The sequence below is a fragment of the Cibotium barometz genome, chromosome 61 (assembly GCF_041138505.1).
Source record: "Cibotium barometz isolate CiBa-2024 chromosome 61, ASM4113850v1, whole genome shotgun sequence".
NCBI classification, from domain to species: domain Eukaryota; kingdom Viridiplantae; phylum Streptophyta; class Polypodiopsida; order Cyatheales; family Cibotiaceae; genus Cibotium; species Cibotium barometz.
Window position 1 is genome coordinate 14,372,123 of NC_141106.1, and position 13,629 is coordinate 14,385,751.

At 38.1% G+C, this 13,629-nt stretch overlaps 1 protein-coding gene across 1 annotated transcript; it reads right to left on the minus strand.

The window, feature by feature from the left end:
• Window positions 1-8,126: 8,126 nt before the first annotated feature.
• On the minus strand, window positions 8,127-8,596 carry LOC147604583 (signaling peptide TAXIMIN 2-like). Its single transcript, XM_086794602.1, has 2 exons — window positions 8,375-8,596; window positions 8,127-8,278 (listed from the first exon to the last, which is right to left on the minus strand). The coding sequence occupies exons 1-2, from the start codon at window positions 8,569-8,571 to the stop codon at window positions 8,155-8,157; spliced, it is 321 nt and encodes a 106-aa protein (XP_086650728.1). The 5' UTR covers window positions 8,572-8,596; the 3' UTR covers window positions 8,127-8,154.
• Between the last annotated feature and the right edge of the window lie 5,033 nt (window positions 8,597-13,629).

The window sequence follows — 13,629 nt, forward strand, 5'->3', positions numbered from 1 at the left end:
GCAATCGGAGGAGATGAAGCGGCAGGTGCCGGTGATGCTGCCCGGGAGGAGGAAGCCTGCTCTGATACCAATTGTTGGAATTAGGGTTGCAGGAATGCACACACAACTTCAAGAAGATGAGGAAGCTTGAGCACAACACAGTAGTGTATTATGAGTGCCAAAAATGAAAGATAACAAGCCCTAGAAGATAATGGGCGTATATACAATGCACGGGGGAAAAAACCTCCTAGTGAGGGAAAAAGTGCCCCGGCGGTCCTAAGTGTGTTCACACACATCACTACTATAATATGGTAACACTTAAGAATTCCTCTAAGAAGGGGGTTGGTCCCTGTATGGGGCATAGGATCTCCACTATAACCCACTATGTGTGATGTGGGGAGTGCTAAGGGTTGGGTGGTAGAGCAGGAAGAGTCGGTACAGACATACCATGGTTAATACCTACAATTATGGGTATTGTGATTAGTGTATCTTCTACAGTAACCACACCACGAGCCCATCCATCCCCTATTGACACTCAATTCTAGTGTGGTTTCCTTCATACATAATAAGGACACCATGGCCCCTCTTGCCTTGGTTATGCTCTGGAATCTCTAGGAAGCACCTTCTAACTATCCAAACATCATAGAAATAGCACATTTTGCTACCAAAGGTTGTGTTGTGGGAGCTTCACATGGTGTAGTACATTTCTTAGACCCTTTCATGCTAGACATGTTATCATCAAAGTCGAGGGTATCTATGCAAGCAGCACTCAGTAAGGGTTTTTTGCCTTTGCATATAAAGGTAATTGTGCAATTTTTTATCTTTGAATCCTTTAAGAAACAACAAAATCAATCATGGTTGAGTTGGTTTCTGGCTCTAAGGTTTTGGGACCATCGTTCGACTACTCCATCAAGAGTCAATCCAAAAGCTTAGATCTGAGTATACTCATCACACTTACACCTACTTCCTCGCAGATTTCTAAATCATCCAGAGAGTCTTGTATACTATTGTACTTGCCATCATACTTGTTCATAAGTCTTTGAACTTGTTGGGCCTTGGATAAAATTTGTTCATGGGGCTGTCAAGGAACAACATGTGTCAAACCTCTTCCCATAGCTTCGGCAAAGGCGAGCATCTCTAGAGATATCCCCATTGGCCCGAGAGGAGGCATTAAAGGTCCTTGTGGAACTAGAGGTGTTAATACTGCTGGAGGTATGAATCATATACAAAGTGGTGGTCTTGTTGTGGTGGTTGAGGCATGACAATCGTCCTTTAGCCATGCTACTTCTAGGCAAAAATGGTGGTATTGCAAGTCTCTCGTTAGTCCAACTTGTGGGTGAGTGCCCAACAATACTCAAAGGTTTGGTCCTTTTGAATGGGGTCTCAATGTGATGGAGACTTTACTAGGAGTCCAGAGGCTCACTATTCAATTGAGACATATGATGTAGTCCCAAACTAGATGAAATGGTTGTCTGCTATGGTAAATTTGTAGTGTGAATAGTTAGCGCCTCCATACAAGAGTAATATTTGGCTAAGGGTGGATAGCTTGAGGCAATAGAATCAAGATTTTCCAAGAGAACTTTCTAAAAAGGGTCTAAAATAGTTAGCAACCCCGGGGACCTCTTTCTTAGTGAGCATTTGCATTGGGAAAAAATACAAGACTCTAGCCTCTAATTGCTGATTTTAAGGCTGATTTGAATGCCTCTTTTGAGATGTCAGATTTGGGGCATTTGCATCATTATTTGGGGATACAATTTAAGCAGTGTGATGGAGGTATTGCTTTGTGTCAGACAAAGTATATTGAATCATTGTTGCGGAGATTTGGCCTTGAAGACTGCAAGCCTATTGCTACTCCAATGGAGACAGGTTTGAAGTTGAGTCTTCATGATGCTGGAGATCACTTTGATGTCACACTCTATCAGACAGCTATTGGTTGCCTCATTTATGTATGCATTACGAGGCCAGACATTCAGTTTGCAGTCTCACAGGTGAGCAGATTTATGCATAGCCCAGGCATTAAGCATTGGCAGGCAGTGAAGCGTATCTTTCGCTATTTAAGTGGTACTCGGCATCTTGGGTTGTTTTATCCCAAGGGGGGATCATTGCCGCCAGATTTACATGCTTTTTCAGATTCTGACTGGGCTGGTTGTTATGACACACGCGTGTCCACGAGTGGTTTTTGCTTCATGCTTGGAAGCTCATGCATATCATGGTTGAGCAAGAAGCAGCCTACTGTGGCCACTTCTAGTTGTGAAGCTGAGTACAGGGCAGCTTTCACAGCTACGGTTGAGTGTGTGTGGATCAGACGCCTTATGGCTGATTTGGGTGTTGGGCAGCCATCTGCCACCACCATCTTCACTGACAGTCAGAGCGCATTGGCAGTTGCGCGGAACCCAGTGTTCCATGCTCGTACGAAGCACATTGAGGTGCACTACCATTATGTCAGGGAGAGACTCTCTGCAGGAGAGATCAGTTTGGCTTATGTGCCAACACAGGATAACCTTGCAGACCTTTTCACAAAGGCTCTGCCTCGTGAGAAGTTCGAAGCTTTTCGCAAAGCTTTGGGCTTACTCCCTTTTGTGGATTCGTCCACATAGCTAGACACTTCCCTATACATGAGTGCTAGCTCTTGTTCACCGCATCACTCCAGGGGGGATTTGTTACCATATTATAGTAGTGATGTGTGTGAACACACTTAGGACCGCCGGGGCACTTTTTCCCTCACTAGGAGGTTTTTTCCCCCGTGCATTGTATATACGCCCATTATCTTCTAGGGCTTGTTATCTTTCATTTTTGGCACTCATAATACACTACTGTGTTGTGCTCAAGCTTCCTCATCTTCTTGAAGTTGTGTGTGCATTCCTGCAACCCTAATTCCAACATTAAGCTGCCTAAGACACCTCTCCCTATTCTAGGACATCATCGTATAGCTCCTAGCATGACACCTATGAGAAACATTGAGGTAGGAACACTCATGGAGGATGTCACCCACACTTATATGATAGAACCAAGCCACTTAGAAGGACCACCGAGATACAATTCCTATCCAACACTGTGAAGTAGAATATGTATGGATGCCTGATAATACCTTATCTCCCATCTATATGATGTCAACCTTTGACACTTCTGGTCGTAGGACATCCAATGGGCTATTAGACACAAGAGCTAAATTCTATGACCCTTGGCTAACCTTTATCTTACTATACATGTGGAAGCACACACCTCAAAAGGGAGTGTCCCTATCAAGTCTCACGAGAAGCTACTAAAATCATCTTAGCCTTGTCACAATGGGGTCTAAGTTGTGGCATAACTCTCATCATTCAGGATTGCCTGAGCAAACCTTCCCCACAAAGTGATCAAGGAATCGTAAAAGAATTGAACATGCTAAGTGAAAAATGAGCAAATAGCTCTTTGGAGTAATCACCACTAAGAAACCCTATGTATCATGTGCATTCAAGGGGTATTTAAAAAACCCCTTACCGGTGAATTTTTTATGAATAAAATGACCCCTTATTCTTTATGGACTTATATATTTTTTTAAAAGAAAGGTTGATTAAAAAAACCCCTTTTGTTACATAAATGTATTTCTCTAAATTTACCTTAAAATTTTAGAATTAAAAAACCCCTTCATTTGAAATCACGTGCTATACTTACATATTTTTAGGTGAACCCCCTAATCCAATGTGATTGTCCTCACATGAGTCAAGGCTAAGGCCATGGTTCTTCATAGCTTAGAATAGAGAGAGTGACAAAATCTTGCATGCTTCTATGTAGCGTGTTTTAAAAGACAAAAGCTGTGGGAAAGGAGATAATGTAAGAAGTCTAATCCCTTAGTGGAATCAATTTATAAAGCTAAGAAAGAGGGTAGTGTCATCATTAAGAGTGACAAGGGGATATAAAGACTTCTTCTTCCTTAGAAGATGCACCTAGAGATGAAATTCTAGACTTGGCCCAAAAAGGTGTTGATGATCCAATTGGAAGCAATCCTTCGCGCTTCCCAAGAAATTGACCAAATATCTGAATCCTTAAGAAGAAGCAGTGAGATTCAAGAAGTCTCATGAACTTGTGAAGCAGACTCAATTCCAGCTAGAGGGACCTGTAGGACCAATAAAATGAGATCCATACAAATTTACCCAAATCTACCTTAGTCACGATAGTAGAAACTTCTAAAGAATAAAGTCTTAGTTAAAAAAAATCCCCAACCATTTTTAGATTCAACTTTTGTTCAACTGAGACATAGGTAATAATGAACCTCTAAAAGATCATCTTTTGAATGATTACTTGACCAACTAGGCTAAAAATTGGACCTCCCAATTTCCATGAGAGGAGCTCCGTAAGTCTAAACCTAGATCCTTAAATACTCTTCCCTCATACATCGGCTTAGAAGGTGAAATTATCTTGATGAGAGCACCTATCTTCTCGGCAGAACCAAGAGATAAAAGGAAATCTTAGGGATATCTATAGTTCTATCTAGCCCTGTCTTTGGCAAGATGTTAGGGAATGGATGGACATATGCATTAAAATCAAACCTAATTATAATGATACTAACTCAAATACTAAAGAAAGTGAGAGTGACAACAATCCTAGGGAATTGCACAAGAAAGTACCTGTCAACAAGCTTGGCAAGTAATTTGAAGTTGAATAACTTAATGCCACCTTGCCTTTGAGACTACGAACCAAAACATCCATAGCCATCCTAGATGATGGCGGGGCAAAAATGAGTATCACTACCAAAAAGAAGGGAAAAATGGGGATTGCCAGCACTCATGACAACCACTTTAAAGATCAAATTGATTGATGGTAACCTCAATTTATCCATGGGAGTGGTAACTTGTAAGAGTGAACCGGTTGACCTCATGTGGATTGACTTTTGATCACATATTTGTAATCATGGACTTGAAGAAATCAACGATGTGATCTTAGGCAGGCCTTTTATGAGACAAATGGAGATGATCCAAACTTATCCACCTACTCTTGGCCCATCATATTTCACACCAAAAGGTAACAACTTCTTAACTCTACTTAATTGCTAACAGCCTTCGTGGTCTTGTAAGTCAACAAATCCTAGCAACATACTTCTGTATAACAAATAAAGTGGTGTGAAGCCACTTCCCCATTAGCCATACAATCTCCTTTAATTTGCACCTATCCTAAGTTTTGTAAGTAAACCTCCCTCACACTTTGAACACCCAAGATAGAAACCTTGTCAACAACAACCCATGGGACCACACTAAGTTTCTTGCACATCATGGTACATTTGTATTTTACATGAGAACTTCACTCTATCCATAAGGAATATGGCCTTTCCATTTTCTACATCAACAACACTTTGTGCTAATTTCTCTTCACTTATGGTAGCTTCGAGTGATGCAATGAGTACTTCATTCCTACCCTCTTTCTCTTCTTGTGCCATTTGGACAACATGTGTAAGTGGTTTGTCTTCATAGAAATTCTTGGTGCTAATCATTGTGTCTTCTACATGCTAAAAGAATAGGACATGATTTGTTTCATATCCCCATCTTTGTTTCATATCCGCATCTTTGTCCACTAATATCAACCAAAATAAAAGACTTGACTTCTTGGTGCTAATCATTGTGTCTTCTACATGCTAAAAGAATAGGACATGATCAATTCTGCAATTCGAATGCCTAGTGTCTTGGCTTGAGGAAGAAGTGCATGATTTCATGGATACTCTCAAATGCCTTGTTTCTTCCTCCATCAATCTTACTCTCTCAACTTGTGTGTGTGTGTGTGTGTGTGAACAAAAAGTGTATATAATGAAATTAAACAAAAACAAAGACATGATCCAAAATTATTGTGAGATTAAGTTGATTTTGTGAACTTAAAATTGTCATTAATACATTAATTATAAATGCATAACAATAATGTATTATCTAGTTTAAGTTGACAAAAAACAAACTAGTAAGTTGCTTTTGTGTTTGGACTACTGTGAAATGTCTATAAGACTCTTGTGAAATGTCTACAAGAAGATAGAGTGTGTGTGTGTGTGTGTGTGTACTACTGTGAAAACATTAAAGTTGTAATTAATACATTTTTTAGAAATGCATTTAACAATAATGTTTTGTGTGTGTGTGTGTGTGTGTGTGAGTGTGTGTGTGTGTGTGTGAGAGAGAGAGAGAGAGAGAGAGAGAGAGAGAGTGCACTATTGTGAAATGTGTGTAAGAATATAGAGTGCATGTGTGTGTGGACTAACCACTGTGAGAACATACATTTAACCATACTTTAACAAGAATAAAATGAAGAATTAAATACAATTGTGGAGTTTAAGAAGAATACCAAGGAGGTTAAGGAAATAGACACAATCATTGTCACAAGTTCTACAACAGCTGCTCTCTCTCTCTCTCTCTCTCTCTCTCTCTCTCTCTCGGGGAAAAGATTGGCATGGTACCTTCCTGTGCAAGGGGAAATGAGTAGGCAACAGGATGAGGGAGAGTAGTATTTGGCAATAGATTTGAGCATCATAAAGAAGTCAAGTAAACGTCACTCATAGAGCTACGTGTACAAATTAAAATTTACATATCACCTAACCATTACCCAAATTGAACCCACCTTTTTATTCACCTAAACTTTACCCCAACACAAAAAATAAACATTCATTTATTAAAACCAAATTACTCCAATAGCATTTAACCATTGGATACCAACCTTTTTATTCACCTAAACTTTATCCCAACACCAAAAATAAACATTCGTTTATTAAAACCAAATTACTTCTATAGTTTCTCCTATAGCCTTCAACCATTTGTTGATTGCAGTAAATGGTGTTCACACCACCCAAATCTATCCCAACTCAATCCAAATAGCACAATACTCTTTTTTTAAAACCAAAAGTATGTACCTTCCTTGCTTCCATCCACATGTATATACTTATAATAAAATCCAAACTAGATTCTTGAAAATGGTTACAAATGTACTTTTTCCATATTTGGAAAGCCAAATTTGAAGCTATTGCTTTTAGAATCTTGCAAAGTGTTAATTATTCAAGCTGTAGACAATTGCTAATCTTAAAGATTAAGATGAGGGACATTGGACAAGCACTATGAAGCCAAAATTTTACAGTAAATCCGAATCTTTGAAAGCTAAGGGATATATTTTTCTTGATCAACAGAGGGGAGACTTGGCCTCTTAAACAAGGCTACTTTGAACACTTGCAAGGCACTTTATGTGGTCTCGGATTGAAATCCTTTTCTTGGTCATGTAGCTATTGGTAGCTAGCATGCTTTTCTAGGTGTGGATTCTATGGAGAAAAACAACTCAATAGTTTACAAAAATTTGAGATTTTTTCCCACTATGAAGAAAAGCAACTCGCTAATGTACAAACATGGAGTTCTTTTTCAACTATGTTTTTTATGATGGTTTTTTTAAACAAACTTGGAACTAAGACACTTCACAACATCAACACAACAAACAAATGAGATCATCATCAACACTAGCAAGAATAATTCTTAAAAAATGAGAAATTTAAGATTTTTATCTTTATATTTTAAACCTCTTTTCAAGGTGTGATTTAAGTTTCTTATGTAGATAAGTGATAGAGAGTACGTGTAATAAGTCATCTTGGAGGCAAGATTTGCCTCTCTTTGAGAAGTAATTTGAGGCCATTTATGGCTTACGATAGGGAGTAAGCATGTGAGTGAGTTTTGATCAAGGGATGTGGGGTGGTCAAAGCTCTTCTAAAGATTATTGTTTGTTCCTCATTATCATACTAGAAGGATATCACATACTTGGGAGATACCTACTTTTGCATGATTTTTTTTTTTTTAAGACTTCATCGTTTTGGGTCTATTCTTTGTGCCATTATTCCAATTTTCAAGAATAGGGGATTCTACCCACTATATAGTCAATAGTCTATTCTTTAAAAAAGTAATTTATCCCCTCATAGAAAAGCAATCTACAAGCTTCCTTTTGCACAAGTGAAAATAACTTGAATTCTTTATTTTATGAGATCTTTGTTTTTCAAGGGAGAACATTGTAACTTTATAATCGTGTTGAAGAGCATTTGATGCACTTGTTGGTATGAGGCACCTCATTTTTCTCCTTCATGAAATAAACCCACACTTTCCTAGTGTGGTCCATATGAGCAAGCATGGCAAGACAAGTCCCAACCTTGCAACCTAAAGCCGGAGAAAACAAAGCGAACATGAACATGATCGATTAGCATGGTATGCTATCGATGAACCATCTCAATATCCTTAGAGGCACCTTGGTGAGGCTGATCGCCATGTTCACCAGCACAACGCAACATCCACAGCACGGGCAAACGCACGAAAACAGGGTACTGCATGGCGCGACGTATGATAATTATTTGTATGATAATCACCAGTTACCTAAAGTTTTAAGAAAAATCTGTTGAAATGCAAAATGAAAATCTCACCCGCCAATCCAAATGGCTATTCCAGCCACAGATAAGATGATTCCAAGCAAAGCGAAGGGCAAACCCAACAGAAGGGCACAAGGCCGGCACTGTAAAGCCTCTTTGTCGTTGCTGTTGCTCCTGTTACTGCTGTCGTCGTTGTTCTTCGCGTGGTCTTTGTTCTTGTCTTTTCTCTTGTTTTTCTCATCTGCTGCCATGGCTGCTCTCGTATATATAATTATAATCAAGATCACCTTTTGTTCTAGCAGGCCCGTAAATGCAACCGCCTTTCCACGCCGCCTCCTTGCGCAAAGCGTTGTGTCCTCCTCTTAACCGCATCATCAAATCCTCCCCGAGCATGGGAATGTAATGAAATGAAATGAAATATACACTCAATTTCAGTCATGACCTTAGAAAATAGGGGGACACAATGAGTGAAAAAACATTAGTTTAATAGTTATCCACCATTGTAAGGGAAGAACTACTCATCTAAGGTTGCAAAATCTAAATGTCACATTTGCTACCCCCTCTCTTTGATAGAGAGCAAGCAAAAGAAAAAGAGGGACAAATAGAGAGAGAGGTGGGTAGGATGCCTTACCACTGTGTTCTCAACAATATAGGAGAGATGTATATTCATAAAATCGAAGTAGTTTAAAGATATTTTAGAGGAAAATACTAGATTAACTAAGATTATAGAAAGCAAGCACTAAAAGAGCTATCAAACTTGAGGCCTAATCGGAGAGTGCAAAGCAACCAGAAAGGGGGAGTAGTGATGCTAAAGTTTGCATTGGGACTGTTCGAGCACCTGCGAGCAGGTTCTAGGGTTCAAGGGACTCACCTACTTACATAGATTGGGAACTCATTGAGGAAGATGAAGATCTTGCAAGATTGATGATGTCGAGATCCTTAGAGATTCATCATGTATCCACACCTATAAGGAATGTGATGATGGCTTTAGGTCAACCCTTTGTCTACTCCTTTTGCTTTTGGGTCTATTGGGTCCAAGAAGAATGGCTCAAGAAACAATTCAAGTTAAGTTAAAACCATGCTGGCTAATCTTAATAAGAATAGCTACAAGTGACACCCCTTGGGTAAGGCCACCACTTGTAGCTAATCTTAGTAAGAATAGCTACAAGTGACACCCCTTGGGTAAGGCCACCACCTTGAAGTTTCATATTGATATTATGGTTAAGAGTGTAGAAAACCATGTGGATCTTGGGGTTTTGTTATACTTCACGGGAAGTCCCATGACTGAATCTTCTTTGAGATGTTGGTCTATTGCAGCGCTTGGTTCTAGAGCTATTATGGATGTCACTATATTCCTTGAGAAGGGATTCTACCTAGCCATGCGTCTTCCAAAGGTACTATCTATGGTTTGGTTTGTAGAGGGGGTGTCAAGGAAATCATTTTTCTACCATTTCCTTGGTTCCCTCATCACTTTAATCCCAAGGAGGAACTTCTTTCCTTTTATCCAATATGAGTTATATTTAATGCATTACTAGTGTTCCATTGAGCTCACATTGCCAGTTTTTCTTTACGCTCATATTACTCAGTATTTCTTTATGCTAGCTCACATTACCAGTTTTTCTTTACGCTCATATTACTCAGTATTTCTTTATGCTAGCTCACATTACCAGTGTTTCTTTGAGCTCACATTGATAGCATTATGGTTTCTCTAGGAAGGATGATATTTGTCCCTAGGAAATAATTCTTGTGCTTATGAGTGGATGTGAAAGTTCTTGTGTTACGGAGCATTAAATTGTTTGACATGGCTTTTATGGACTTAGAAATGGGTTTCGAAGGTTGCCATTGTGGCAATAACCACTAGCTTTTTCCTCATTCATGAATTCATGCTACAAGTGCAAAGAGATTGGTCACTATACACAAGTATTTGTTGATTGTAGAGGTCACGAAAAAGGGGTTAATGTGACTATACAAAGGAATGAAGCAATCAAAAGTGCATCAAGGAAAAAAATCACAATGGATGGAGACCATCGATAAGAATTAAAACATGGAGAAGGGCAAGGCCACAAATAGACCGTGTTGTTGATGCGATTTTACAAGTCATGGGGTGAAGCCTCAATGATAGACAAAGAGTGGTGAGATGCATCATCTTCTCTATAGGAAAACCTAAGATGGACGTTTTAAATAGCCTCATGAAGCTGAGGAGGCAGAAGTCAATGTTGATCTTCGGGTTCTTCCAAGTGAAAAGAGTAAAGTGGTTGTTAAGGAAATGGCCTCTTTTTGGGTCAATCCAAGACAAATCAGCTTCTTGGAAAGTGGATGCCCATTTTGATCGAATCATGCAAAAGCTCCAAATCCCCGTCAAGTTAGTGGTGGGACAAGGAAAGTGTGAAGTCCTTGCATTTTGATAATGGGACAATATTGCTTGAAGAGGTTTTTTTTCACTACTACTAACAATAAATTGGTTAGATCATCTCGATTCTTCTATGCAAGTGATGCTAAAGGTAAAAAGAAGGTAAAGTAGAGATGTGAAGGCCGAGTCAGTAATTCTAATGTGAATGTGTAAGTAGCTAGTGTCGATGATTATGTTGAGGATGAGCTTATAGTTGTAAAATCATTTTGTTGTTGTAAGTAGAAATTTGAATAATACAGAAAGCCATTCTTTGAAGAAGAAAAAAGAATTCTAGAAGATAAGTTCAATTCTTCAAAATATGAGGAATCAAATCCAATCCTTAAAAGATCAACAAAACCAAGATTGTCACTTAATAGACAATTATGCCTTGATGACAAATATGATGAAATTATATGAACCTAAACCATATGAAGAAGTTGAAGGAAATAGGGATTCATAAGAAGCTATGTATGAGGAATGTAGGAGAATTCAAGCTAATCAACGTAACTTGGGAGCACACTTGGGAGATCCTTTAGGAAAATCCACAAATAGAAATAAGTAGGTTTATAAGCTAAAACTTAAAAGTGATGGAAGAGTATCAAAATGTACAAAGCTAGATTGATAGTAAAAGGTTATGCGAAGTAAGGCATCAACTATGGGAAAACATTTATATTAGTTGCTAATCCTAATACAATCAAAATGATAAGCTCTTATAACATGCATTAGTTTGCCATCAACTATGGGGAAATATTTATACTAGTTGTTTTGCTAAGCTTAATACAATAAAAACCATCATGTCTCTTATAACACATATTAATTAGCATTGATGAATGTGAAAAAATTATTAAAGAGGGAGTAAACAAGACTAAAAAAAGGTGATTACATCCTTTTGTACACCAATAGGTCACATCGGGATCTTAAAGAAGAAGTGTACATGGATCAACCTAAAGGGCCGAAAAGGTTTATGGTCCAATGCCAAAAGAATAAAGTGCTAAAAAATGTTCCTTATGGCTTGATCAAGCTCCATAAGCTCTGCACACATTATTGATACACGCTTAGAATCATAAAGATATAAGAAAACACTATCAAATCTCAAGATAAGGCTATATGGTCCAAGGCCAAAAGAATAAAGTGATAAAAAAATGTTCCTTATGGCTTGATCAAGCTCCATAAGCTTAGTACACATGATTGATACACGCTTAGAATCATAAAGATTTAAGAAAACACTATCAAATTTCAAGATAAGGCTATATCTTGATGAAATTATTATAACATGCAATAATGATAATATTATTATACAAGTTAAGGTTGAGTTAACAAAATCCCTTAGACTGATGCAATATTATTAGCCAAGCTAATATTGAATTGAGAAAATCCCTTAGCTTGATGCGATATTGTATGGGCTGAGATGAAAAATAAACCTTCCTTACCCAAACAAAATATGCCATAGATATTTTAAAAAGGGTTAGTACGGTAAAGTCAAAGCCTATTTCAACTCTAATGGAATCTACTATCGAGCTTGATAAGATATACTAAACTCCAAAGTTAGATATAACTCTATATAAGCAACTTATTGGAAGTTTGATTTATCTTACTACCATCGGGCCTAATAAATATTACTTGGTAAGAATTATATCTCAATTTATGGATCAACCTAAGTAAATAATTGAAAAGCCACTAAATGAAAACATTTGTATATCAAAGAGGCTTTAAACTAGTGTTACAGACATTGATGACCTTCCTGGGTGATAGGATCCACCCTTATGCCACTGGCTAGGTGATAGCATTTTATCTCAATTCATGGATTAACCTAAGGTAAACTATTGGAAAGCCACTAAATGAAAAGTTTCATATATCAAAGAATCTTTAAATAAGCTTTAAATCATGGTATATGTTGAGATATCAAGCTCAACTAGTACTACAAACATGGATGACCTACCTACCTGTGTGATAAATTTTACAATTATGCCAAGAGTTGGGTTGGTGAGATTGTGGGCGATATGTCGCTAGTAGTTTATAGGTCTATGGGATAGCCCCTTTGGTGTACTATAGTTATGGTATATTTAAAGAGCCATCTCATGTAGTCGGGTTCATACTATGGGGACTGACCTTTGTATATTATAGTTGGAGAGTAATTTCCCTTATAATGTGTACTCTCATAGTCTATGAGAGATATAGGCAAATTGTCTCATATTGAAGCATCCTCCTAGATGAAGGAAGAATACCATGTTGTGTATATTCAAGAGCATTTTAGGCTTCATTTTGGACATCATAAGGTTTTCAAAACAACAAGCACTCTATGCTAGTGTCAATTTTGATTGGGTGTCCAATTTCCCACTCGGTGTAGAGTTATAGTGGTTGCAAGATAGACTATGTAGAGAATTTGAGATTTATAAGTTGTTACTGGATGTATGTTTATGTGATGTAGTATACCACAAGTCTACAATAACACTATGTTAGAGATTACAAGTCTATTAGAAGTGCAGAAACGTTTACACGCACTATTTGGTACATGTAACCACGTATGACAATCTATCCCGCATTGTGAACAAGAAGTTGGACAATAACAACTTCCAAGCATAGAAGTTCAGGGTGACTAATTTACTTATGAGAAAATTATATTGGGAGTTCATCACAGGTGATTAAAAAGAAACGAGAGATTACTGAAGAAAATTCCACTCCACAATAGGTGTAGGCATATAAAGCATAGCATGAGAGACCCAAAAAGGTGTTGTTCTTGTGCCACCTAGTCTTTGCACACCTTTGCCAGCATTCATAAATGGCAACACACAAGCTACAGACAGTGATGTCGCAATGTTTAAGTACGCATCACAATCGACGGCCATTTCTCTCTTAAGCGCATCATAGTCGATCTCCATTTTTTCTACATACGCATCGCATCATTCTCTTTTGTTCATCG